We start from the raw sequence: 27,820 nt of genomic DNA on the forward strand, positions 1-27,820 counted from the left end.
AAGATTGCTACATATTAGTTTATTTTATCCAGCTCCTCCAATCAGCAATTACAGGTGTACATCTATTTATTCATACGCATCCAGTTGAATCTTAAAACATTTTCATTAAGTGTGATACAAATGTACATCATATATAGCATTATGAAAATACTGACAATCTTCATTACAAATCTATACCGTAGGATTTATCTGGCAAGCAAAAATCATTGCTCGATCGCTTTAAAAAAAAAAAAAAATCTGACTCAAAGCAAAACAAGTAGCCTGTTTTGAGGTTGTGCTAATACAACTGTTTCTCTTCCACAAAATATTATTGATAATTCACAGTATGGAAAAAATAATAGTGTCACGTCTTGCACAGATTCTCCTGTTGCTTAGCCAGAACAGTAAAAATCACCTAGTGAAATCATCTCCTATTGGGCAATAACATGAGATTTATGACCAAAACAACAATCACAAATAAACAAAAACATTCACTTATAAAAAATAAAGTCATACAATTTGTACAAAGAAAGAAAAAAAAATGCAGATGCAAGATTAGAGAATAAATAACTGTGGTTACAATCCCAGTGTCCTGTGGTAAAGTTAGAAATTAAGAAAATAAATTAACATTGATTTCTAAAAGTTCAGAGTACCATTCATTACTGTTGAATGAAAGAAGACAGAATCCCATCAGCAGACAGTACCTTACACATACAGCTTGAAACACAATATTGGATACTCATACACAACAGTGAATATCCAATCATAGATATTCACTGTCTCATATCAGATATTCAAGCAATAAACAGAACTATAAATGATGAACATTGGTGTAGTCACGATCTGTATGAATGTACTGTTCCGTTTCATTACAAGTGCACATAGGTTCAGAGGACGCCAATAATCATTATCGAGAGGGTCTGTGTGTGTGTGTGTGTGTGTGTGTGTGTGTGTGCACCATGTTTTAGCGAGTGAGAAAAAAAAATCACTTTGAACAAGAGAGCAAATGCTTAAAATCAATAAGAGAAATAATAGACATCTGCTCTCACTTCAGGGAGGCAGTTAGCAGCAGCATCTAAGGTTAATGTGTGGGTATATTATATTCCAATAAATGTTATGGATTCGCTTCAAGAACAGGAACTAAAACAGAATTCCTTCTTTCTGTGGAGAACGTTTCATGGCATGTGATCAGGGGTTTGCATTTCTGAGGGAGTTAAGTTTAAGAAATCCAAATCTAATTTAAAGCTGCACTATGGAAATGTGTTAGTGAATTCAGATTAACTCCACTACCAAAAAATGTAAGTCAATTCTATTTATACAGCCCAAAATCACAAATCCCCCCCCCCACTGCAGCTTAAAATAAGAAACGCAACAATTAATTTTTTTTAATTCAGGCCTAATCTGTCAGTCACGTTTTTGCTGAGAGGCGGTTCATTACAGCTTCGTTAGGGACTTTTCAAGGAAAGCAACAGCTTCGATGGAAAAGGCAAATACAGATCAGAGTCAAGACGTACTGTACAAAAGACTGCCTCACCTTTATTAAATACAGTATGTGAAGCAGTTTTGTGTTTGTTTAAATATGACTCAATCTCACCCGGGCTTATTTTGAGATAACAGGCGGTTTCACTCCTGTCACTGGAAGTATCACTCATTTCATTTCATCTCAATGATGTGGTTGTATTTGCTCAGTGTTACAGTCCAGCTACTGATCAGCCATTTAGGCCCAAAGTCAAGATTTAGTAGCATTCTGAATACAGTTGTTGCGTTACATTCTCTCCTAGTGTGTCATTAACTGAATCCAGTGAGAATGAAGATACAAAAAGGAAGTGGTGCAGAAATACTGGAAAGAACCCTTCTCATATGTGAATGTCTCGGGACACATTCAAGTGAACTCTGGGAAAAAAAACAAACAGCAATAGATTGTGCAGCACTGAGATGAGATATATTGAGACGTGATCCAGAACCTTTGGAGAGGGAGAAAATAGACAAAGAAAAATATGAAATCACATTTACATTGGTCATGTTTACACACGCGGCAGGGGAAATAGCCCTAGTCGTGGAAAGGAGAGGGAGTGCAATATGAAGGAAATATGAGAGGGAAATTAATTCAATCTAAGATGTCCCATTCCCAGTGAGGAGCAATTTTCTGGAGTGACTCACAACAGATGGAAACTGGTCATACAGTCACTTGTGAGGTACAAGTATTGTAAAAAATAAAGTAATAATAAAATTAAAAACAAAATATATAAAAACGCAGGCCCAATGGTAAAGGGATTTTAAAAGAGACAAGTTGCTCCCAAGAATTATCAAAATCATCAACCTTACATTATCAGTCATTAACTCAGCAGGTAAAAAAAACAAAAAAAACAAACAGCTAACAACAGTGGTTAAAAGCATCTGAGCCAATACAAAGTACCCAGACTTGTTGTTTAGGTGGTTTGTCCTCGAATAAAAACTACAGTATTATTGCAGATCTCAGCACTTGGTCGATTGTTGTGGTACTACGTTGTGTGGAAAGTACCACAACTGTTTATCAATTGCGTGCTGTGGCCACCTGGGGGAAGGGAGGTGGTCATAATGGGGTGCAGGGGTGGGGTGACAAGGCAAAACAAAAGCAATCACAGATTGTCAACAAATGCTTGAGATAAAATCCTGCTTCAGTGTGTGTTTGTTATTGGAGGGGGGGATTAACTCACAGGACTTCTACCTTCATCTACTTATGGGACTGACGATGGGGTGTCTCATGTCTGGCCTCTTGTGGAAGCTCAGCGTAACAACAGTTTCCAGGTTAAAAAACAAGTGCTTGCAGTGTTTTATAAATGAAGTGAAGGGTAAGGTTAAGGGAGCATCAAATTACACTTCTTTGTCTGACATTTTTGTGCCTGCAGAATTGGGGGGGGTGTCACTGCTATGGCACACATGCGTGGTTATTGGCATGTACTGGAGAGACGTATGGAGTGCAGTGTTTGACGTGAAAATGTTAGGATGCACAAACATGTACGTGCCAGTGTCATGTTGAGATTTAATATTTACACTTTTCATTGTGCTTCTCAGGTGTAGTCACTGTATGATGGTACAGGATGTCCCCAACGTTTGATTAGCTGATCAACGACTACCACAAGTGTGAGTAGAAGTATTTGACGATCTGGTTTCCAGTGTTAAGTTTGTGAAAGCCCAGCCTACAGAGTTATAACAGTGCCGTCCTCCTCCAGACTTCGCCTTTCAATTGCTCTGTCTAGGGACGGCGTGGTCGAAATGGCGTTGCTTAGTGATCCACTGCTGCCGCTGGCTGGCAGGGTTCCATTGGTGTTGATAGAGGGGGTGGAGGTGGAGGTGGCGGCAGCGCGGAGGTTGAGGTGCGGCTCGTAGCGAAGCAGCGAGGGCATGCTATAGTTGGACGAGGCGCGTCTGATGGGCTCAGCCTCGCCGCCTGCCTCGATCACCAGGTCCTCGTCGTCCTCGTCGCTCTCCAGCTCCCCGACAGGGAAGTTCTGGATGATGTGCGACGGCATGGAGGCCGGGGCACCAACCCCACCATGCGATGAGTAGCCATAGTAGCTGGCACCGCTGTCCGACGAGCGTCCTGAGCTCCCAGACGCCGCGCCTCCTCCTCCTCCTCCGCTGCGAACAACATTGTTCCGCTGGTTGGCAGGCTTCACGGTGATGATGAGGTTGTGACTGTTGGCGATCATCATGTCCGTCACCTGGTCCAAAGACTTCCCAGCCACCTCGATACCATTCACCTCCAGCACCTCATCGTTGACTGCCAGCAGGCCGGTGCTCTCCGCCAGCCCGCCAGGCACCATGCGAGAGATGAATATCCCCGGAACCTTCTCCAGGCCCTGCGGAGTGACCCGTACGCTGGAGCCATCGCGGATGTAGAAGCCCAACGGCTTTTCCTGGCCGTGCTTGTACAGACGAACACGTCGGTGCGTCTCAGGGAGGATGTCCACATCGATGATGGAGGAGACGGGGCGGAAGTCCCTCGGAAGGCTAATGATCACTGGTGGTTTCTTCCTGTTGGGGTCAGGCCGCAGAAGAACGGCCGAAAGCACCGTGTTTTTCTTCCTGGTGAGCGAGTTGGTACCAAAAGTGTAATCAGCTTCCTCTGCAGAATAAAAGTAGAGAGGAAGTAGAGAGGAAGTAGAGAAAGAGAAGTACAGAAGAGGAAGAGAGGGCAAAGATGTGGCATGGAGACAGAAAAAGGGAAATAGTGGTAGAAAGAAAGGGAAGAGAGAAACAAAGAGGACATGCATTAACAAAAGCTGGTTAATTTTACAGTACCATCATACTAGGCTAATTACACATCAAGACATTATTCAGGCTGACACTCTGTTGCATCATGTAGTTTCAGGAGAATGCAATAGAGCAGCTCTCAGCCTGAGGCATCCCTGCAGGGTGTCTGTGCTGAACACACAAAAGATGTTGAGCCTCAGAACTCCCCTCAGGTCATACTCACGCAAAATGCCACACCAGCCAACAGGCGCTACATCCAACTCCCAGCCCTTCATTCAAATATGCCGTAGGTAGGATTGTAAAGATCCAGGACTTGCATACGCGAGTCCCATGCCCCCTCGGGCTTGGGACCCCTACTGTGTGCACGAGCAGTGATTGACACGCAGTTAGATACCCTCCCCCCGGCCCTGATTGGTGCATCTGAACAGGGAGCGGTGGATTTTTGCAAATCGCACTACAGGCTGTAGGTGGTGCCAGAGGAGCCGGATTTTTTTTTAAATGACCTGCTTCATGTAGTTCTACTGGAACATAGGGTCAGTTTCAGCAAATATGACAGAAAGTTAGTTTTATAAGGCTTACTTACTGCACCTTTAAAGAAATGTTACTCAAATAAAATTAAAAGTACTCTTATGTTAACTATGCTGAGGTACAATTATGCTAACCATAACCCATAAGGACGGGATCCTTAATTTGATTAGATTGTTGTGCATTTGTACTGTTCACTAAATACTAAGCCCAGCCCAAGCCCGCACCCTTCCCACCCGCTGACAGCTGACCCTTGGCCAGTGAACATAAACGTTTACAACATCCATCTCTTCCGAAGTGTCAGCTGAGTGGACACTGTCACCTGTTTCGAGCTGTGCCCCACACCTGCAGCTTCCGCTCTGCTGCAGCTGCTGATTTATCTCCTTTCTTCTGCTCCATTCTCACAACTGAATGTAACTTTTGTTTTTAGTCTGTAACAGATGCAACATGAAATGTTGCAAAGCACCATACTTGTGATAAAAGGACACTTACAGATTTTTTAAAATACTCAATAAGTACATTACACAAAAACTACTTTATTACAGTAACGAGAGTAAATGTAATTCGTTACTTACACCCCTGCTAACGGTTTCCCTGTTGTCCGTCTTTATGCCAAGCTAAGCTTACCATCTCCTGGCTTCATATATTCATATTTAACGGACAGATAAGAGAGTGGTTTTGATCTTCTCATCTACCTCTCAGCGAGAAAGCAAATGTGCATGTTTTTCCCAAATATCAAACTACTCCTTTAAAGATTTTTTGGTTCAGATGAGAGACAAGAATGGGTTTGACATAACATAAAGGTCAGATTTGAACCAAGAACATGGTCACATTTTAGCTGCATGAGTCACTGGGATGCCACAAAACCCTGCCCTCTTGATGTACATTTTGAGGTGTGTGTACACTGTCGACCTGCTATAGACTTTAACCTAGCATGGCTGATATTAACACAACAACATGGGCTGGCCAGGTAAGACAGGGAAAAACTAGACCTTGGCTGCCTAATAGTTAACCAGCATAATATAAGCAGCTAAACATTAACATCTTTGTGACTTTCATACGATTTTTCGCCAGTTCCAAGCCTGTTACGTTGTCTTTTTCTGGTGTTATTTTTAACATCTTTGTTCTAAATATGCCGTCAACTTTTTTACCTTTTCCATATCTATTTTTACAGCACTTTGTAAACTCTGTAGATGAAAGTGCTCTATAAATAAAGCTACTTAATACTTCTTCACTCCTATCACTTCCTCTGAGGGAGAATATATGTGTGTGTGTGTGTGTGTGTGTGTGTGTGTGTGTGTGTGTGTGTGTGTGTGTGTGTGTGTGTGTGTGTGTATAATCTGGGAAAATATCCATTCAGGTGGCTGATAAAGATTCCGGCTCTCAAGTTCTGACAGGTACGCACCCCACCACTCTCCTCTCCCTCATCCTTAAAACCAAAACAAAGGATCAATTGTCCCGAGAAAGAGCAGCAGTCTCCCGTTTCAGTTCCCATGAGGCACGAGTCTACACAGTCTAGTGTATACACACACACACTTACTATATCTTTGCCAGCCATGACCTTATGGGCCAACTCCCCATGAGAAAAAATACACCAACAATAGCTTTGTAACAGTCTGTGAGGTCAACATGCTGGAACACAAGTTGCATCATCCGAGCGCTGTTCCTGTTCAAACTGTTCTTTCTACATGCCTTACCCTTGCCATGCACATAACGCTGCCATAAAGGGGAGCATTATGCAAAAAGGGCATACAGGTTGATGTTTCAAAGCACTTGCTCTCACACACACAAACAAACGCGTCTCCCACCATCACTAACACAAGGGTTGTACTTGCAGTGCAGTCACGCATAAGAGGAGGCGACGCTCCAAATCTCATTTCCCTCTTTCTAGACTTCTTTTCATCTAAACCATCACTCCATCTCCAGCAAATGAAAGGCCAGGACTGACAATTGAGTTATATTTGAGCAAAGAGAATAGGACGGCCACTCAGGGCCCCACACACACACACACACACACACACACACACACACACTTCTGGTGGCAAATGGTATAAGCATGCAGCTATCTGACCTCAGCATGTGTAAGCCCACACATGTGGAAACAACATATGTAAGCACACAAAAGCAGGTATTCATTTACACACACACTCAGAGTACACAGCACGTGCATCTATAACATTTATCTGTGGTTAGTGGTGATGCCTAAGCACTAAAGAACAGCAGCACTGTGAGACCCAATACCCAGAAAAACCACAGCTACATTATAGCTCATTAGAGCACAGAAGCAAAGCTCTCTATCTCTCTAGTCTAATTGGCTACAGAGGCCTATAGGCAAGCCACAATAAACTGTAAACACACACTGTTCCTCATTTGTTAAAGTACAAATGACCTTATTTTGTTTCCACTTTTTTTATTTACACACAGGACTCGAGAATAACACTAGCCCAACTGTCCCAGTGACACTATAAATAATAGATATGACAAACTGTTAAATTTTCTTCTGTAAAATAGACAACTAAATGGGCTGTAAACAGCTGATACCATAGCAACATAAAGGTTCCTTTTGTGTCACTTTGATGGCAAGTGAGGTCAGCTGAGGCAAACGGATAGCATCAAGGAGGCACACACACTTCAACAGAGAAATGACTAGACCAGTAATGTATTACACGATACGATACTTATGTCACAATATATATTATTGCGATTTTAAACATATTGCAATATTCTGCGATACATTGCAATTTATTACTTTCCTCATTTACGCTGACGATCGCCCCTGCTGACCTCACCAGAAGAAGAAAAAACTCAGTGGGCTGAAAAAGCAATTGATTTTATTATTCTTGTACCAAAAAGTTAAATTCTTAGGTGCAATTTATATAATAAAAGATCGATACTTGGCGTCCGTGTATCGATACAGTGTTGCCATGGAAAATATCACGATACTATGCCGTGTCCATTTTTTCACCACCCCTAATGGGTATTCTATGTGTTTGTAATCTCAGTTATTGTGGATGCTATATATATGTATGTATGTATGTATGTATGTATGTATGTATGTATGTATGTATGTATGTGAGGAAAATAAAATAGTATTCACAAAAAATTTAAATCATTCCAAAATCTGTTTAATCCTATTATATTTACATAGCACCTTTCGGCCTTACCGGACAAAGTGCTTTTATAATTTGCATCTCATTCACCCATTCACACACACTTTCATGGCAGAGCAACTTGGCGTTTTGTCTTGCTTTCAGTGTCTTGCTCAAGGACACTCCGACATGCAGACAGGAAGAGCCCGGGATGGAACCGCTAACCTTTTGATTAAAGGACGACCTCCTGCTCTACCTCCTGAGCCACAGCCGCCCCATTCATTATTCATTTATTAAGCTAGTTAGGGCCAATTATATCTCACACCACGCTATTGATGCATGCACAACTGTTTGACCTCTGTTGCATTATGGGAATATCTGAACCCTATTGGTGGTCTATCAATAAAACCAATCATCACAACTGGCTAGCACAGACTGGGTGCTTGTGGTCAATTATAGCGGATGGGCAACAGCACGCTTACCAGGCTTTGGAACAATGTGGGTTTTAATATAAACCTTTTAGGTCAGGTTGTCTTGACAACCTGATGTGAGCAAGCCAACAGGACAGAGACATCTCAGCATGAGCCACAGAAAAAGCTGATTGGCTAATGGCTGAAGCTACAGGAGGTCAAGGCCTAATGATTACTGCCTATTAGGGCTGCTCGATTATGGAACAAATCATAATCACAATTATTTTGGTCAATATGTAAATCACAATTATTTAACATGATTATTCATTGACTTTTAGAAAGATGTTGCATTTATTGAACTTAAAAAAAAGTGAAACTGTCTGAACTGTGAAACTTTTTTTCATTCAGAACAGAAGACAAAAAAAGAGTTTGCTAGCAAAATGTAAGGTGCAAAATAACAGTTTTCCTCGATTACATTGTTTTTGTGATCGTTAGGAGCCAAAAATTAAAAATCGCAATCAAAATTTGATTGTTGCACTGCCCTACTGCCTACTATAAGACACAATGTTCCATCCTCTCTCTTTTTAGGAATGTGAGAGATTATTCAGTGTCTGCTTTGTGTGGGTTTGCGTATGTTGTGCATACAGTGCTGCTCATAAGTATTTATACCGATGCTAAAGTTGACTAACTGAGATCAGATCCATATCAATGCAAATCAAACCAGCTATTAGACTAACTGAAATAAAACCATGCCAATCTCTAGGTATGGTGAAGGGTATGTGATGATGTGGGGGGTCTATTTTAATTCCAAAGGCCAAGGGAACTTTATCAGGATCATAGTATCCTGGATCCATGAAATAACTGGCCTTTAAAAATAAACATCTGCCTGCCTCTATGGGAATTTAAAATAGGGGTATGTATAATTATGGCCCCTGTATTTTAAGGAAGAACATTTATTTATTTACAATACATTATTCATTCACAAAAAAAATTGGTGTCCTTAAAAGGTCGGATTTTTCCTCATTTTTTTTAATTAAGGCATTAAGATGATGGTTTTTTTTATTCCTCTTTTTAGTCAACTTTAGCATGGGTATGAATACTTATAAGCAGCACTGTATATAACTTCACTTTGATTCCCCTTTGTGCTCTGGAAATACATGAAGCATAAATGAGGTATGCTGCAGCCAGAGAATGTATGCAGCTGGTTTAGCTAATGATTCATTGAAAAAAAAAAATCAGAGGTTAACTATGTTGGTTTTATAATGCCAAGATTACAGAGGAATGTTGTTTTCTTTATGGGCCAATTACTGTAGCAACAAACCAATGCAGGCATGAAGAACACATTTCTGTGAACTCTTCCACCACAGTTCTTAGCTTATGATCTAATGTCCATTAAAGAGGTACTCCACCGATTTTAGAGACAGGTCAGTTGACCATTTGCTGAGTCCCACCCTCCTTAGTTACTGTTGCTACACAAGCTTTCCGTTCTTGCATGCCATATGCCTTTTATAATAACAACAGTGGCATATTCAATTTCTTTTGTAATTTAAAAAAATAAAAAATAATTGGCCCTAAAATCTGACATAGTATCATCCTGGATGTGCTATTGTGCCGGAATGTTTTGTGCCAATCGTGAGTTTATCCATTAAAAAACGGACACAAATCTACATCAGACGACAGATTTAGCCAACGCTAGTTAGCTGAAATTAGGTAGGAGAGACACTGGAGTGACGCTGTGCATCATAACACAGACCAACTAATCAATTATGAAATTTGTTGGCAACTATTTCTGTAATCGATTGATTAGTTGTTGCAGGCCTAAAACAATGCTGTTGGTTGCATTTTGGGAAATGTAGGATGTAGTGTTTTTAGAGCTTGACCCATGCTACAGATAGGTATGGGCCGCTATAAGATTTTGACGATATGATAACCTTCAGCAAAAAAAAAAAAAAAATCATGGTTTCACGGTATTGCAATTACTTTTGCTTTAAAATGTAGGGGAGAGCGGGGTAGGTTGTCACACTGCTCATAACTCCACCACTAGAAGCTCTATCTCAAAAATCAAATAGCCACTTTGTGTGACTTCTTCTTCTATAGTCAACTTCCTGTTCACATGTGGTCAAGGTCGCTCTAATCTGAGATTAGCACAATTATCTTATTTTTCTGCTTAAAAAGTAAAACAAATGTGCACTTTAAATTTATGCAATCCAACTTCATAATTATAATAATTATTTTGCACAAAATGGAGGAGACAGTAACGTGTCTTTTGATACTTTAGCTGAAGTGCTATGTTGAGCTAACCTTGAGATTAAGCCAACATTAGCACACATGTCAGTTTGGGGCAAGTTGTCTCAATGACTTTGGGGCAAGTTGTCACATGTGACCAGCCAGCAAAGGACAAAAACAACACAAATAAGCTATTCTTACTGACACGCTAGTGAAACAGCAACTAAAAATAGAAAAGAATAAGGCTCAATCTTGCAAAAAAGATGTTTCAAAAGTAAAGGAAGCAAGGGGGCCTTGCACCTTAGGCTAGGCAATGTATGTGTGCCAGAATTGTGACTCTGAAGATGAGTCTGATTAGTCAAATACAGGGCATCTGTTTAGTTCAGAGGTTAAACATGTTAAGTTAAGCAAGTTATCTGCAAACTTCCATTCAGTCATCATGAATCTATGTGCAAGCCAGAGAAGAGTTGGAGTTTAAAGTTCAAAGTAAAGTGGTCTTGCCACTTAATGTGTTTTGATTGAAATGTGTATTGTTTTTCCAGATTCTCTAGGCATGATTATTTATATTTCCAGTTCTGGAAATCAATATTCACAAATTAGTTGTGTTCCTATTTTTAGATAATCTAGTGTGACAACTTACCCGCCGATGGGGAAAATTGTCACAAGTGCACATTCTCTATTCAACAGTCTACAACTCCGTAATGAGATAAGATATGAAAATGTTATGAATACAACATAAGTTCCCATGACTTCCTTCTTTCATTTGGTATGACATTTATACCAGTGTGATGTATGGTGCTTCAGTAAATGAAAAGGGTGACAATATACCGCGCTCTCCCCTATTATTTATGTTTTTTTGCAGTGATGCTTAGTCATTCCTCTCTGTAGTATGTCACACTCTCTCTCACACACACACACACACACACACACACACACACACACACACACACACACACACACAACTAATGCATCTCTATCCTGACACTGAAGGGACTACGGCAACTCTGCCTAAGGAGAGGAAAGCACTTGTGTGAACTGGCACGCATTGGTTGAACACGTCAACTTCCTCAGTGCTCTTTTCTTCACACACTCTGAATGAATCACCGTCCAACTCTGGACTTTGGCTTTAAAGTAGCCAACTTTAATGGCTCAGAATAAGTGGTACTTTCAGGCATTCGGAACACGACACAACTATTCACACCATTATCTCTGTCTATGACACCAACTACTGCTATTTCCATCACATAAATATTACAGAAAATGTGTTTTATGCTGTAAAAATTAAAACAACCTATAAAAATGTATTACACAAGTTTACGTCTCTACAGCCACACCTTTTTTTCCAGTGGCAACTAATATAGTTCCTTCTGCATGCACCTGCTCCAACTCTCACTACACACCCTTTTTCAGTAACAGCTACACTCCTGCTTACATTAGTATTATAATTACGATGATGCAGGACAACAAGTCCCTTGCTTTCGTTGTAACATAATGATCCCTGACGACAACGATGACACCAACAATCCATTACTTCCTGGTACTAGTCATTCTGGGCACTGCATCAGGGAAACCTGATACTGTGTCCAGGTGACACAACAGGATCAGGAAGGAGCTACATGAAAGTCATAAGTACTATCACTACTCCACTACTAAACCTGTATTACAACTAGAGACGTATGGAGCATTACAAACAAGGTCACATACACATATATTAATCTCTGAAATAAATGGTATTGTCCTAAGTAGTGGTCCAGTAAGTAGTGAGTAGTGGTCCAGCTAAAATATTGCTAAAAAGGACCAGTCTTTATTTGTTTGTAATGAATAACAATTGCTGTCCATGAAACCCATCTTCGGCATCCAAACATAACACGCCTCAAATATCTGAGTGTGGAAAAACACGAAGAAAACGACAAGCAGTTGAAGGTTGTGGTATTCTGGAAACAGTCAGGTTTGTTGATGACAAGCCTGGATGTTCACCACACAGCCGGTGCCACGGTGTTCCTGACACAGAACGATACAAGAGGGGGAGGAGGGGGGGGAGTGTATGTGCATGTCAATGTGAACTTGTGTCGATGAGAAAAACCAGGGGTGGTGTGAAACAAAAGATTTGAAACAGGCAGGAGAGACTGAAATACAGCAAATACACACAGTGTAGAGAGAGAGAGAGAGAGGGGGGATTTAAAAACTTTCAAAGGAGTACATTCCCGGAGGGTTACTATTCCTGGTGTGGTGAACATACCTCCCTGGCACAGCCCAGATAAAAGTGCCTTAATGCTGCTGATAAGACAGGGAGAAAGAAATGGAAGGAGGGAGGTCAATGGGCGAGTGCTGAGAGGAAACAACGAAATAGGAACAGCAAGAAAACAGAGAAGCCGACTACACAGTGTTCTGATATGGCTAAGGTGTGAGGGAAAGGAAGATTCTGTAGAGTCCTGCAGAGACAAAGCCTTGATGTGTAATTCAGCTGACAATTTGAGGAATTACTTATTAAATCCATAATTCAAAAGACTCGAGTCATGAACATTAGCCTGCTCCTAGGCCTCCTCATATAATCTCACTCATGAATTCTCTATTACACTCATCAGTACTGCTTTATTACTCCGTCTTGACAGGAGCCATTTATAAAAAGGAATACCACAACTAAAATCTACACTGTAGGAGAAACCAGCTTCCATGAAGCAGTATGCAGTGTTTACAAATTAACACAGTTTACAATTGAGATTTATGCAGAATTGTTTTATTTGCTGGTCTACACTCTTGTACAGCACTTTTCTGTGTCTGTGTGTGTGTGTGTGTGTGTAGTCTGCATTATGAAGCAATTCCATCAATTTCTTTTGTGCTGACATAGACATCTCTCTCCTTCCTGCAATGCCTCCTCACACTCCCATTTTCCTCCCCTGTGTTCTTCACTCAATCTGTCCCTCGGGCTCTGTGGTCCATCTTTCAGCAGGAGCCTTTTTCTGTCTCTCCACCTCTGTCTGTCCCTTTTGGTCTTGCAGAGTTTCATCTTTCTGTCTCCATTATCCTTCTCTTTCTTTGTAGCTCAGGCTGAGCTGTTCTCTCTGTCTGTTCTCTCAATGCTGTGATTCTTAAAGCTACTGCTGCTACTACTAGAGGTAAATCAAGCACAGGACTCAATGTTCCTTTGAGGGCAGCGTTGGGACAATAGATGTAGCACCTGGAAACACTGGGTTAGTCTGGGACAGTGGCTGGATGACTAGGACTGGGACAGGTAAGACAAGTACGGATATGATGAGGGAGGAGGCATGCTGCTAGGAGTCAGCATGGGGCATGTAGACTGGAGCAGGGATGTACCTGGGGCTTAGGCTGGATTTGAGCTTTGGACAGGGCGGGGTAGGGGAGAGGGGCAGCTCACTTGGGGAAGTGCGTGTCAGTACCGGGTTGCAGGAAGGAGGCGGAGTCTGGGGTGAGGTGACTAGATCTGGGTCTGAAAAGCCAAGCCTTCTACGCAGCCCTGCTAAATGTAGCCTCCAGGAGGAGGAGGAGGAGGAAGGACTAGCTGTTGGGGAAGATGGGGGAGAAGAAGGGAGTGAGGAGGAGCCGCTCGGGCTGGGGGAACCCAAGTCAAATCTCACAACCCTGTCGCTCATGCGTCTGAATAGGGACTTTAGAGGGGAGGGACGGGCAGGGGGACTCTGTGCTTCTGGCTCTGTCCTGCCTTCAGCATCTGGCTCTGGAAGACAACACAGCCAACCTGCAGTTAGATCAGGCCACTGAGGCACATTTCTCATTGCCAAGATGAACGTTTAGCCGACTGCACCGTAGTTAAAGCAATAATAGACTTAATAGCATTACAAATTTGAGAAAATGCACCAGTGCAATTAAAACCACACTGACTTGCCCATATGCACATTGAAAGGAATAATGGTCACTGCAATTGTTCCTCTTGTCCATACTGGCCATAAGGAGATCCCTTCCTTAAGCCTATCAATGTTATATAGCTTCGTAAAAATGTAAAGAGTCTGAATGTAGAAAGGATAAGTAAAAGGAAATTAACTACAAACAGTGACAGTAGTTAGGCAACAGTGTTGAGGAGCTGCCTGTCAGAACCTGCTGACTATGGCTCTGGAATGGTGCGCTGAAAGAAATTCACAGAAAAGCATATCAGTTATCATGCTTCATTTCAATAATCGCTGTAGTAGCAAGCCCAGGGGACAGAAAGAATGCTTTTTAATTAAAAATCAGCAAGAAATGTGTTTGTTTCAACAGATATTATTTAGTAGCAATATATGGGCACAATTTATAACATGTCTTTGAGAGCCAAGCTGACAAAGTTCAGCAATCTCCGTTAAAACTTGTCACACATTCACCTGACACAATCCATATACTGTACACTCCTTTCTGTTCCTTAGCTGCATATGTATAGCTCACTTCCTACCTTTCCCTCCCTCCATACCCCTGCCATATTTCTTGTTATTCAGTTTCTCTCTTATGGTTTGCAGTGGTCAACAGTCCACATTCTTTCGCCCTTCACTTTGCCAGCTTTTCACTTTGCCAGTTTGCCCACTGCCTCACCCTCCCCTTCTCTTTCCACATTGGTCCAAAGTGCTCTTTCTCCCTCCTTTCTCATCCAGTCTGTGTTTTATTCAGAGCTCCACATGTTCCCTTCCCTCCGTCTATCCATTCATCTTCCCTAACCAACTCTGAGCTGAGAAATTCTGACAGTCTCCATAACAGAGAGCCTGGGCTCTCACTGTCTCCTCCCCTACACTTTTTCCATCTAAACCACCTTCCCTCCATCTTCTTGCAGCCTGGATAAAGTCTCATTTAGCCAGGTTTCAAATGGTAGAGAGTAAGGGTCTAGCATCTCAAGATCTGCACTCTCTCTCTCTCTCTCTCTTTTTAAATGCTCTCTAGCTCTCCCCTTTGTTTTTACTCGTTCTCCTTCGCTTTCTCGACTGTTTACCATCTCTTCCTGTGTCCACCTATACCCCCTGTTGAAGGAGGCACGCTCTGGGGCCGAGGGTCCAGTCTGGCCTCCTGTCCTGTCTAATCTAGCCAGCAGACGTGATCAGAGGCTGGCCACATTCCGAGCAAAATCCCCCCCCCCTCTCTCTCTCTCTCTCTCTCTCTTCCCCCCCCCCACCCACCCTCCCTCCCCAGCTTGGGCCTCACTCTGCATTCCTCCCTCACTATTCTCTCTCCATTCCTATCACACTTACACTACTCCCTCTCCTTTGCCCACATCTCTAATTACATGCCTTGCCTAAACAATGCCTTATACATTACTCCCTTTTTAATATGATTTACTCTGTCTCCCTTTCATCCTCCCATCTCTCTTATTAGGTCTAAGATATGTTCCTCCTCCACGTATTCTTCCTCCAGTGCTATGAATCCATCGTCCACTCACTCATTCCATACAGCAAACCTATGGGAATAATTCATTCTCTGTGGAAAACTTGAGATCCAAAGCAGGGGTGGCTGATTTCTATTATTTTCACAGATCGTGCTCCGAGACATCTCTTCTGTGCTTCATCCATTACACCTGCCAGCACGTTGTCTCTCTCGCTTTAATCCTTTCATCTCAAGCTCACAGTATAAATCTCTCTCCCCCCCCACCCCTCTTGCACGTTGTGGCATCTTCACTTATTCTTACTTTTTATCCTTTGTCTCTTTCATTCATATCTTTTTTCCCCACCACATTGTCTTCCTTGTTTCATCTGGCTCTCTGTGGCTGTCATAGTCTCACCCCATCTCTTTCACTATGCATCTACAGCGTATCTCCCTGTCATTACTTACCGGACTCAGTACAATGCTTATCACACTCAGAGCTGCTGCTGTTATCCTACTCTAATGCTTGCTTTCCAGGGTGGGTAGACTTTGTCCGTGTTGTACTTTCACACTGTACATTTCCTTTTTGCTCTGTCAGGATGATTCATGCGCTGGTTACTAATTACTAAGGAAGTCCCTGCTGGGATACGCAAACACAAGCATGTATGTCCCTCTCCATACCTTTCTCCTCTTCCTTAATGGGGTAAAGTTATGTATCATTCAGGACGGAAACTGTGTGAGCAGTGAGCAATGTCGTCACCAAACAAACCCACGCCCTGAGAGATTGCTTGAAAAACTGCCACCGATATGACAACCTAGAAACTCTGTGTATGGTGTGTGTGTGCAAAAGTTCTGGATGACTGATAGAGGCAAACATGATGTCACTCGATACCAGGAGGATCTCTTCTGACAACCATGTTTACAGCCAATCAAAGCTGAGCGTCACTCACTATACCTGAAATGCAACATTCAACATTTCTTTCCAATGGAGGTCCACAGGTCTACATGACCAACTAAAACGATGATTACGTATGTAACCGCGGTTCTATGAGTTTCGGATGACCGCCAGAGGCGGTGCTTTCAGCACCTGGATATCCATCGCACGCATGTGCAGGTCGAGTGTTAGTATCAACAAAGTCACCTGTGAACTGGGTGACGTATGCCCTGTGCTCCGGCACAAAGGGCAGGCCCACCCAGGAAGTGACCTCTTGGCAATCTTGTCTTGGAAATTCCGAGTGACTGCCGAGCTCTGGCGGTCATCCGAAACTCATAGAATAGACCCTAAGGGGACACCCTGAACGAGATACGTTTCTGTCCTCCAGGGGTGTAAATGTCTCAGACAGCTGGCAGTGACCCTGACCAGCTTGTGCCTGTGGTGAGTGGGGTGTAAACCAAGGCTGTTCACCCAGATTTGGAGGGGTCTCAATGACAGGAGGCCCAGTGGGACCACAGAGGAGACTGCTACGAGCATCCCCAGCAGTCTCTGAAACGTTCTGAGAGTCAGAGCTCTGCCTCCCCTGAAGTGCCTGACTACCTGGCAGATACTGCTGGTCCGTCGCTGAGAGGGAACAGCCCTCATTGCCTGGGAGTCCAGCTGGATACCGAGGAATCCTATCTGCTCACTGGGGACCAGGGAACTCTTTTTGTAATTTACAGTCAGCCCTAACCTGGTAATATGGGATATAAGCAACGCAGAATCTCCGAGGGCGTCTGCCTCCAACTGGGAGCAGACGGGCCAGTCGTCCAGGTAAGGGAAAATACGCAATCCCTGGGCTTGGAGTGGAGCCAGTGCCGCCGCTACACACAGGGTGAAAACCCTGGGTGCCAGCGAAATCCCAAATGGGAGCACATGGAACTGATACGCCCTTCCCTCGAACGCGAAGCGAAGAAACTGCCTGTGGTGAAGTGCAATGGGGACATGAAAATATGCATCCTTCAGATCGATGGTAGTGAACCAGTTGGTCTGTCGAATGCCCTGTAAGACCTCTATAGTACGCAACATGTGAAATCTTAGCACCTTGAGATGGTCGTTGAGAGGCCTCAAGTCCAGTATGGGGCGGAGGCCCCCATCTTTTTTTGGTATGACAAAGTATGTGGAATAGAGGCCACAGTTCTGTGTATGTGTGTCTAACGGCTCGATGGCTCCCTTCTCCAGGAGAGCCCAGATCTCCCGGCGTAGGGCCAGGACCTTGGTCGGATCCTTGACCACGGTCATCTTGACCCCACGGAATCCGGGCGGTTGGCGTCGGAATTGTATGGCGTAACCACTGACAGGGTCGTCACAACACAGGGGTCTGATGTTACGCTTCCCAGCATCTGAGCTGTGTGATCGTCTACCCCCCCGCCCCCTCCGATGCCTGGAGGGGCAACAGGCAGAGGTCTGGCCCCGTTGTGGAAAGCGAGGGGGCTGGACAGGATTGGGCTGCTGAAATCGTCCAGAGCGTTGCGTCACCTGCTGGACGGCTGGCTGTGGTACTGCTGTAATTCTGGATGAATAGGGCCTCTGTCCACTGGGGTATTCACGGCGCAGACTTGCAAACTGCCGTCTCGCTTGTGTAACCTGTACACTACGCTCCAGAGCCTGTTGTGCTGCAGGGCCAAACAGTTCCCCTGGAACAACCGGAAGGGAACAGAGTGCCCTACTGCATGGCTCCGAAAGCCATATCTGGCATCGAGCAAGGGTCAGTGAGGACATAAGCCTTCCTAGCTCCCTGCTCATGTAGGCAAATGCCTGCAGGGAGGCATCACTTAACCTCTGAATAGATGGGTCTGCATCCTAGTCCTGCAGTGACTGGGACAGGGCTAGGATGAGGTGGGACATAGAACTTCCAATACGTCCCATACGTGCCGCCGTGTCATAGCTCCTGACGATGGAATCATCAGTCAAGCAGCACTGCGGCTGGGGACAGCGAGCGTCGGGCCTGAGTGCTTCGTCAGGTGACAGCACAAGGGCCGCAACAGCTGGCTCTACATTGGGCATATTGCCTAGTCCGTAGCTGGACGCATCCACCATGTTCGCCAATGCCCTACAGTCACTCGGAAGGTGAGAGAGACGTCTGGGGTCTGCCCAGCTCCTTTGGAGCTCCTCAATGTATGGAGCTGATGGTGGGACACAGAGAGCTGTTTGCTGAGGAGGCGTCTTAAAAATGCACTCTGAGGGGGTACTACGACTGGTGCCTCATCTAACCCAAGGCGCGCTAGTGCCACCTTCAAAATAGGCCTGACCGATGTCTGGCTGCTATCTGAGCCTTCCCTTTCACTACCTGTTTCCCGAGAGCCAGGACGAGAGCAACTGAAGGCCTGGCCTGCCCCGTCATCACCCACCTCCTCTACATACTCCACTTGGCCAAGAGTTAAGCTCTCCGAAGCCCTAGTGGAGAGGACATCGTCCTCCTGGCTTTCGAATGCCGGTGATAATACTGGAGGCGGTGGTGACCGTCATTGAGCTGTAGCGAGACTACTACCTGCCCCTGCACCTGAAGGCTGTAATGTCTGAAGGAGAGCCTTAATCTGTGCAAATTCAGACGTCAAAACTGTCCACCTTTTGTGACAGGGCAACCTTTTTACGTTTGCCTGTACTAGGATTTGCACATTTCTCAGTCCGTCTACGCTTGTGAGGACTTGGGGGTGGAGGACTGTCCCTGTGTGGCGGAGGCTGCTGAGCCCCAGTGGTCCTCCCTAGCTGAGTCAGTCTGGCTGACCGCACCGCCAGGCTTAGGCACGCGCAATTCATGCACGCCAGCTCGGTTAGCCCCTGCCGTAGGTGGTCAATGCCAAGGCAGGAAGGACATCGGTCGTGGCCATCATCTGGCTCAAGAGGGGCCCGGCAATCAACACAGGTCATAAACATTGTCACTGACTGTCTAGCTGCGCCTTCACTCATGCTGCAAGCAGGCAGTCTGCACCTTGGTTAAGCGTGTCACACTGTCCCAGGTGCTGTTATTGTTGACAGTGACGCTACAATATGATGTAGACAATCCCTGCTGTCTTAAGGCGAAAATAACTTAATGCCACTATATAACATAGCGCCGTCTGGAGCGAACACACTCCAGTGCAGCAATGAATGTCAAAAACTGAATATCTCCTTTTGCCGTGAAACGGGATATGCGGAGCGGTCGCGAGGCGTCCGAGTGAGCACACTCATGCACCACGATCGTCAAACAAAGGAAGACCTATTTAACCAGAGCAGCGGCAAAAAGGGCCGCTTCCTAATCAACTCAATTACGGGGTGGCTAAGCTACGAGCACGCGCCGCCAACGCCAACCTTATCTCACGCTATAGCGTCTTAACAAAGAAACAAAAGCTGAGCAATAACAACTACAATAATAACAATAACTAGGAAATGATACTCACCGCGCCATTAACTTATGAGCGCGTACCCAACAACTGAAAGAAAAAAAAAAACTCAGATGACTGACCGGGAGAATTTGAACGAACGCAGTCAAAGCGAGACCACTACTGCATTCCGTTACAAGAAAAGAAAGTTTGCGGGAGGGAATCTCCCCGTATTTTCGCCCTTCTCAGGAACGGCGTGAACACCGACACAGCTGACTACAAGTCGGCCAAGCAGCGTGGCCGTAACACAACGTTAACTCTTTCTCTAAAATCGGTCTTACCTTATGTAATGAGTGCAATCGTGTTAAGGTGGCTAGTCGCAGTCTTTTGGAGGGCGTAAATTCACAGCTCCAACCCGTTTGGGCAACAAGACTCCCAGCGACGCCAAAACCTGTTTGAAACTCGAAAACCTGCTTACCAACGCAAGAAGATGCAAGAGGTCACTTCCTGGGTGGGCCTGCCCTTTGTGCCGGAGCACAGGGCATACGTCACCCAGGTCACAGGTGACTTCGTTGATACAATCACTCGACCTGCCCATGCGTGCGATGGATATCCAGGTGCTGAAAGCACCACCTCTGGCGGTCAGTAGAAACGAAATAGAACAGCATAAGCAGCAACGCAATTCTACTAAACGTTTTTGCATTCCAATAGAATCCTCAACAGACAGGACAACTGAGGCAGGATCTGGAAAAAAGAGATCTGGAGCACACGGTTATAGTAAGAGCTTTCAACAAGATGTAGCAGCAACTTGTCAAAACTTTGTCACTGTCTTGAGTGCAACGACGCCTCAGCAAAATAGCCTCGGGAAGGAACTTCTTTTGGTGGAACATGTGTACGTTCGAAGGATGTTTTAGTCGTACAACAGAAAACTCAGATTGGACAGATAGTCTAGCTAGCTGTCTGGATTTACCCTGCAGAGATCTGAGAAAAGGTTAACCATAGTACTCATAAATCCACCAGAGTTTAAAATGCCAACACAAAGAAAGCCCAAGGCAACGGATATCCGGCCTAAATGAGTGAAATCCGGTGGAATTTCTGTCAGCAAAGGAGCAACCCCGGAAGTGGAACGTCGTGGATATAGACTATTCCATCGCTTCATCGAGTAATCCCATAAGGAATACTTTTTGCTTTAATAAAGAACAATGGTAAAATAGCAAATATGCAAAAGAGAAAATAAGACAGGTCTCCTAAAAAGAACAACTAACCCAATCAGCTAACCAGCTTTGAGTCACCCATAGTGTCACCGTGTGTGATCTAAGCTTCATATTATACAAGCATTAATGACAAACAACCACGGGCTGTTGGGCAGACTGACTGAAACTAGCAAAAGACCAGATATGAAACAGCCACATCTACAAAGCTGGCAAAAGCTGGGGAAATGCAACACTACCAACATACCTGCAAACTCAGAAGGGCTGAAAAAGGTGACACATCTCTCCCCCCCATGCTGCCATGACAATCAGTAAACAGTGGACACCTCACTGCCAGCTTAATAATGATCAGCACATTGTTCACGGATGGGGGGTGGGGTGTAGGGGATCCTAGGGAATGTTGAGTTAAATTGGCGTGTGTTGAAGCAATTAAAAGACTGGCATAGACGGAGTCCAATAGTCCACACACACACAGACACAAACACTTACCCCATTTGTCAGCAGTGAACAATACGACGTTAATGGCTGGTCAGTGATGTAGCGTTGATGCATAAACAACAACAAAGTGGGCATTATTCAAGAACCAGACCACAACAATACAACAATAGACATTCACAGCCTAACATCCATCCCTCTATCCATCCATCGAACCATCTGCACATCAATGAATGAACAAAACTCTAGGGCTGCAACTAACCATTGTTATTTTCATTGTCGATGATTAGTTGTTTGGTGTATAAAATTTGGTGTGTAAAATCTCAGTGTTTTCTAAAGACCAAGATGACGTCCTCAAATGTATTGTTTTGTCCACAATTAGATCATTATTATTAGATATCATGATGTCATAGAAAAGTGAAGAAAGTATTCACATTTAAGTAGATGGAATCAGAGAATCTTTATTAAATAAATTACTCGATTCGAATCGATTAATCTTTGCAGCGCTACAAGACTCACAAAGCCCTTAGACTTGTAGGAAATATGTAGGATTTAGTCTTCTAGACCACTAAAATGCGGTGCCAAAAATAACCTCACATGACACGCATGGACTGAACTGTGCCGAGACTAGACACTTTTTAAACGCACACAAATTATGTCAATGGAAATTGTCTGTCAGCAACCCTTTTATAACCACTGAGACTGGAGATTGAGTGTTTTTACTAGCTCCAAACACATTTCCCAGAAATCTATGTAATACGATTTTACTGCACTATTCCATGATGGCCACACTGCTGCCTTGTCCTGCTCTTATGCAATAATGACCAATCACATCACATCTGACCATCTAATACATGTACACACAATCGCTCAGTTACAGTCTCAAAGGACATAGTAGAAGTCTAATGGCATTATAAGCCAGTTTGTGACTGAAAACTGAAACTCTGGACTGATGCACCAAACACAAACTTGAAAAGTGGAATTACTCAGCAGTTAAAAGCTGAAAACTGTGGTAGGGTTGCACAGGTTGGACAAAGTGTGACCCCCCCCATTACGACTCCATGACCCTCCATTATGGCCTTCCTCCTGTGTTGCTGATACCATGAAAGAGTTTGGAGTTGACTCGCCTGATTGAATGAGGTTTTAAAGGTCCAGTGTGTAACGTGTTTAGTTGTTCATTATCAAAATCTGTGTTGCCCGTTCACAAACTTCTCCTTTTTCATGAATATTTACCACCACCATCAAGTCCAAGTATTCCTTTTGGCTTGAAATTTTACATTTGCAATCGCATGAACTGGGGTAGACGCTCCATATTCATGCGCCATCTTGAAATACGTTAGCCGGTAAGGGACATACAGGACATACTGCTCCGCCTTTCGTGTTTTCGCTGTCACACGATAAACTCACAGGGTGCTGCTAATGCTGCTAATGGGTATCGCCGCTTCCCGGGCCCGGTAAGTTTGAAGAAGGAAACATGGAGGACCACACGCATTCAAAATCCAAATTTCAGGAACAGGAGTCTTCTTCCCCCAGAAAAAGAAAAAGGATATTGAAAAGCGCAAGAGACCGGCTTTTTGAAGTGCGAAGGCCACCGTAGCTGTAATACGTACTTTGAACTGCGTGGTGCGAGAGAGTTGATTGCGATATATGATCTCAACGCTAGATGGGAGAAATTCCTACACATTGGACCTTTAAAAAAAGGACTATCTCCTTTTGGTGTAGGGTCATTTGTGCTCACAACGACAAACAAGAACATGAAGGACTTATTATCATTAAAACCATTTCTCCAAAACAAAAATAGTTTGCCAAGAGAGCAGATTTCAAAGCTGTGAGATACTGTTCAGATAAACAAACGGTGGTCAGCGTTCAGTGTTTTAAAAGGTTGTGAGTACCTCTCATCCCCGACATAGAGAAGCCATCAACTCACTATAGAGCCATCACTTGAGATAATAACTCTACAGATTTATAATAAATGATCTATAAGCTGACAATTTGCTGCGTCCGCACACTGTGGAGCCTTTTAAGTGGGGACCAACTGGTGCTTAGCTGTAAGGTGAAGGGGGGTAGACAAATCAGGAGGGAAACCAGGGTCTGAGGACAATGGGGTCTACAAGGGGTGTTGACTGCATCAGAATAAGAAAAGGTTTTATTGCCACAATAAGTACACGTAAGTGGAATTCGCCTTGGTGAAAGGTGCATACATAAATAAAAATGTGTGTGCCTTCTGTCTTTGTTCTATCTTTTCCACAAGCAGTGCGTGTGTGTGAGTGCATGACTGATATGTGATGCCTGCTTGCCTGCATGACTGTGTTTTCGTGTGTGTGTGTGTGTGTGTGTGTGTGTGTGTGAGCAGCAGTGAGCCCAGCATGGGGGCTAGTGTCTGGGGCATGTAATTGAAACACGGGCCCATGCGGCGCTACACAGTGACCCCACTAATCTCCTCCTGACAAAGTGGCTTAGCTTCTATAGGGTCATATGGTACAGCGAGACAGCTTAAACACAACAGAGCGCTCGACCTGACCTGCAGACCCTGAGGTCCTGCCTTGCATTCAACAGGTCACACTCAGCCACTCGTAAGATAGGACGCACTTCAAAAATACAATTCAAGCAAGATTTTATGTAGCCTGTCTGACAGAAACAGGTTCCTGCTTATCCCTAACCACATGCAAATAATGACTAGAAAACTACAGTCATACAGCAAATATTACAGCGACCAAAACTTCTAGGTGCTACATGTACTTCCCCCAAAACCTGAAAAGACAAAGGAATTGCCTGTGATACCATATACTGTATAAGCAGAGCAATACTAATAACAGTTACTGGTCGTGATTATACCAGAGTCAGCGAGGAAGTAGGAAACAACAGGAGTATTGTATACAAAAAGTGTATGTGTTGAACTTGTCAGCAGTCGCACAGTAAAAACAAACCTCCCGTGTTTCCAAAGAAACAGGATATCCTAATCAGACAAGTACCCCCTCAGCAGTTTGATAATTTGATGATGAGAAAGAAGGGTTTTTTTTTGGTGCAGTTTGTTTGCAGTGACAGATCAATGAGGGCAAAATACATGAGCAACATGCAGCCTGAACAACTGAAAAGGTAAGGAGATATTGGGGTCTTTTATAATTACCTTTTTTGATTATCTAGTAGAGGTGTTGAAATTAATCAAATAATTGATGCATCGAGACGTGGACGATGCTGCATCGATACTCGGCCGGGCCATAATCGATTATTTCCGTTTCCAATTTAATGTAGGCCTAACAATCTTTCTGTTTACATATTATGTTATGCAGGAAGTGCCATGTGCTCAGTGCTGTAGTTTTATGTATCCAATTTATTTAGTATTAGAACCCTGCAGAATGTTTTATTTTTTAAGCTTGAAAAGCTATGAATTAAATATCCTATATGGCTTTAATAGAAAAACGTATTTGAAGCATCGTGACGCATCGAGATATCGAATCGAATTGAATCGCTTACACGATAATCGTAATCGAATCGGGAGATCAGTGAAGATTCACACCTCTAACAGCCTATCCCATACATGTAAGCTATGCTATTCAAAGCTAACACATGACCTGTTTTGTATTTCCATAGGAAAGCAGATCTGACCAAACAAACACGTGGAAACTCGGACTCTTTGTTCAAACACTTCCTCTGTGCTTACCTTTCCTCTGCAGGAACAGTCTGAGTAGAGGGCTGGCAGTGGAGATGGCTTTGTGGTAGTTATCATCATTGTTGATGGGCAGCAGGTCGCCATGTACGTCAGCATATCCCACCAACAACTCCACATTGGGGATGCGATGCACGTGCTGCAGGAGGCCGTAGAACTCATCAAAGCGGCCCGGCTTCGACCGATCCAGCGAGAACCGACGAAACTCTGCACCAAACTGGGATGGAGCAGACAGGCAAACACATGTGAGCACACTTAAACACACATGGGTAAAAAAAAAAAAACTGTAAGATAGCTGAGATGTAGTAACATGCCTATGCTTGCAATGTATGCTCACAATATTTAGAAACATCTCTTTAAAAAGTCTGACATTTGAGGTTGTGACTGTGGCAAATTTTGTTCTGGTAGCCTAGCTCATTTCAAAACTGTAGGCTGTAAGTCTGTCTTCCATGTGGACAAGCTAACACACCACATGTGATGAATTATTAATGTGGACTTTGTGATGTGTGTGTATCTCTATGTTTCTGTGTTTGTGGATGCAATATGTTCAAGACTGAACAGCATTAAAATAGTTTCCTTTCAGATCATGTATTAGCTTAGCACATATGTATGTATGTATTTGTATGTGTGTGAATATCAACTTTATTATTATTTTGTTGAATTTTCTTATTTTTTAACTTAAATGTAGCTTTTACATGCCGTTTTTATCTGTAAAACACGTCGTTTTGGATGTCTGTGAAGGAAGCAATAAAAAAAAAAAGAACAGCATTGTCTAATCAAGCTGTCTGACAGAATGGTAATTGTTTATAAGAAAGACTATGTGTTTTCAGCAGAAGTGCATTCCTACAAAACACACTTCTCAGCTTATGAGTTATGTAGTAATCAGTGTGGTCTGGCTGGATCAATGGCTGCAGATGCATAATCTTTTTAGGCAACTGTTTGGCTGAGAAAGACAGAGCCCAATGTCCCATTGGTGGTGTTGATGAGAAGTACAAGTGTTGTGGTTACTGTTGCCCAGCGCTGATGATCTGCAATTCACTGCCAACCTGGACACTCGTCATGTTATGCATTAGTACAAAGCATAATTATATTAACTATGGGTTGGGAAACCAAACAGGTCCCAGGCCTGTTTCTGGTACCCGCATTCTGACATGAGTAGACAAAACATTTCAAATGACCCTGGACTGCTTGGTTTGGCAATGAGCTGAAGAAAGTAAAATAAAGATTATTAGATGACTTTGCATAAAGTAATTGGGGGAAAACATGAATTGCAATTATTAACGATATAGATAGTGACACATAGGTCACAATTTATGTCGACATATGTAGTTCTTAAAAACTAGTTTTTAGCAGAAAAAAAGAGCACTGAGGACCCATTCCTCTGCATACATGTGTAATCACACCACAGGCAGGAGGCAGGTAAACTGTTGCGTAAGGAGCCATGAGCCTGTCGCAGGCCGTATGACACCTTTACGCACAGGAAAATAACATACCAAGCAGCTATTAACGTCATATTTACACTATTTACGTTATACCTGGGTAAATTAGACGTACACGCCTCGCAACTTCTGTAAACGTCCCATGGGGTTATTCTGAAACGAAAACTTGACTCAAACTTTGAGTCAATATTTGGTACATGAGCAGGGAGGAGCGGCGGAGGAGGCTGTGACAGGACGACACTGGTTCACTGCGGCGTCAGCCGACAACCTCCACCGTTAGCTAAACTTAACGTTACTTAGATCAACTAATCAAACTACGCCACGGTTAATATCAAAGTTTTAGGTATGGCGAGCTACCATGCGAGCTAGGCAGAGGAACAAAACCAGTGTTGGCTAGTTAAGCTTTATCGGTATGTAGCTAGTTTGTGCGACATCATAACTTGCCATCAAGCCACTTAGCAGGCTAAATTAGCCAGAATAATCATAACCCTGGAGAGAGTTAGCTAGAACTACTATATAGCAAATAAACTGACAAAAACGTCTCTATATGTAGCTAGCCTACCTTGCTTTTCACCTCCACGGCACTCAGAGAACGGTTGCTCGGCACTCGGTGGTTTTTGTTCATGTTTCGCTAGCAGCGGGACCGCCGCCAAAGCACTCAGACACTCGCCCTGCTCCTGCTGCTGCTGCTGCTGTGCTGTATCCCCAAACCTGTATCCACCAGTTATTTTTTCCAGTAACACGGACTGTCCCACGACTTCTCGACGTCCAACGGTTTGCGTTTTTTCTCCAAGAATGCGACAACGGCTGCCAACCAGCCTAGCTCACCCTGTAAACTTATCTCCTCTCATAGTTGCCGCTGCCAATGTAGCTACACCACTACTATGTGTCTATCGTCGAGCTACTTCTACCCATGACTCTCTACCTCCCTCTCTCTCTCTCTCTGAGGCTGAGCCTGGAGAGCTGGCGACACGATACTTCAAAATAAAAGACCGTCTTTCTCTAACCTTCGCCTTCACAATAAGAACACTCTATC

At 43.7% G+C, this 27,820-nt stretch overlaps 1 protein-coding gene across 1 annotated transcript; it reads right to left on the reverse strand.

The window, feature by feature from the left end:
• pard6b (par-6 partitioning defective 6 homolog beta (C. elegans)) lies at positions 1-27,728 on the reverse strand. The gene is made up of 3 exons (XM_078254282.1): positions 27,347-27,728; positions 25,340-25,562; positions 1-4,087 (listed from the first exon to the last, which is right to left on the reverse strand). The coding sequence occupies exons 1-3, from the start codon at positions 27,407-27,409 to the stop codon at positions 3,159-3,161; spliced, it is 1,215 nt and encodes a 404-aa protein (XP_078110408.1). The 5' UTR covers positions 27,410-27,728; the 3' UTR covers positions 1-3,158.
• Between the last annotated feature and the right edge of the window lie 92 nt (positions 27,729-27,820).

Source organism: Sander vitreus, chromosome 7 (assembly GCF_031162955.1).
Source record: "Sander vitreus isolate 19-12246 chromosome 7, sanVit1, whole genome shotgun sequence".
In the NCBI taxonomy this organism is placed as follows: domain Eukaryota; kingdom Metazoa; phylum Chordata; class Actinopteri; order Perciformes; family Percidae; genus Sander; species Sander vitreus.

Excerpts from the sequence above, each read along its gene's own strand:
- pard6b (XM_078254282.1), bottom strand. The coding sequence starts at position 27,409 with ATGAACAAAAACCACCGAGTGCCGAGCAACCGTTCTCTGAGTGCCGTG. Across the intron at positions 25,563-27,346 it reads CCGTGGAGGTGAAAAGCAAG|TTTGGTGCAGAGTTTCGTCG; the intron begins GTAGGCTAGCTA and ends GCTCCATCCCAG. Across the intron at positions 4,088-25,339 it reads ACTGTTCCTGCAGAGGAAAG|AGGAAGCTGATTACACTTTT; the intron begins GTAAGCACAGAG and ends TTTATTCTGCAG.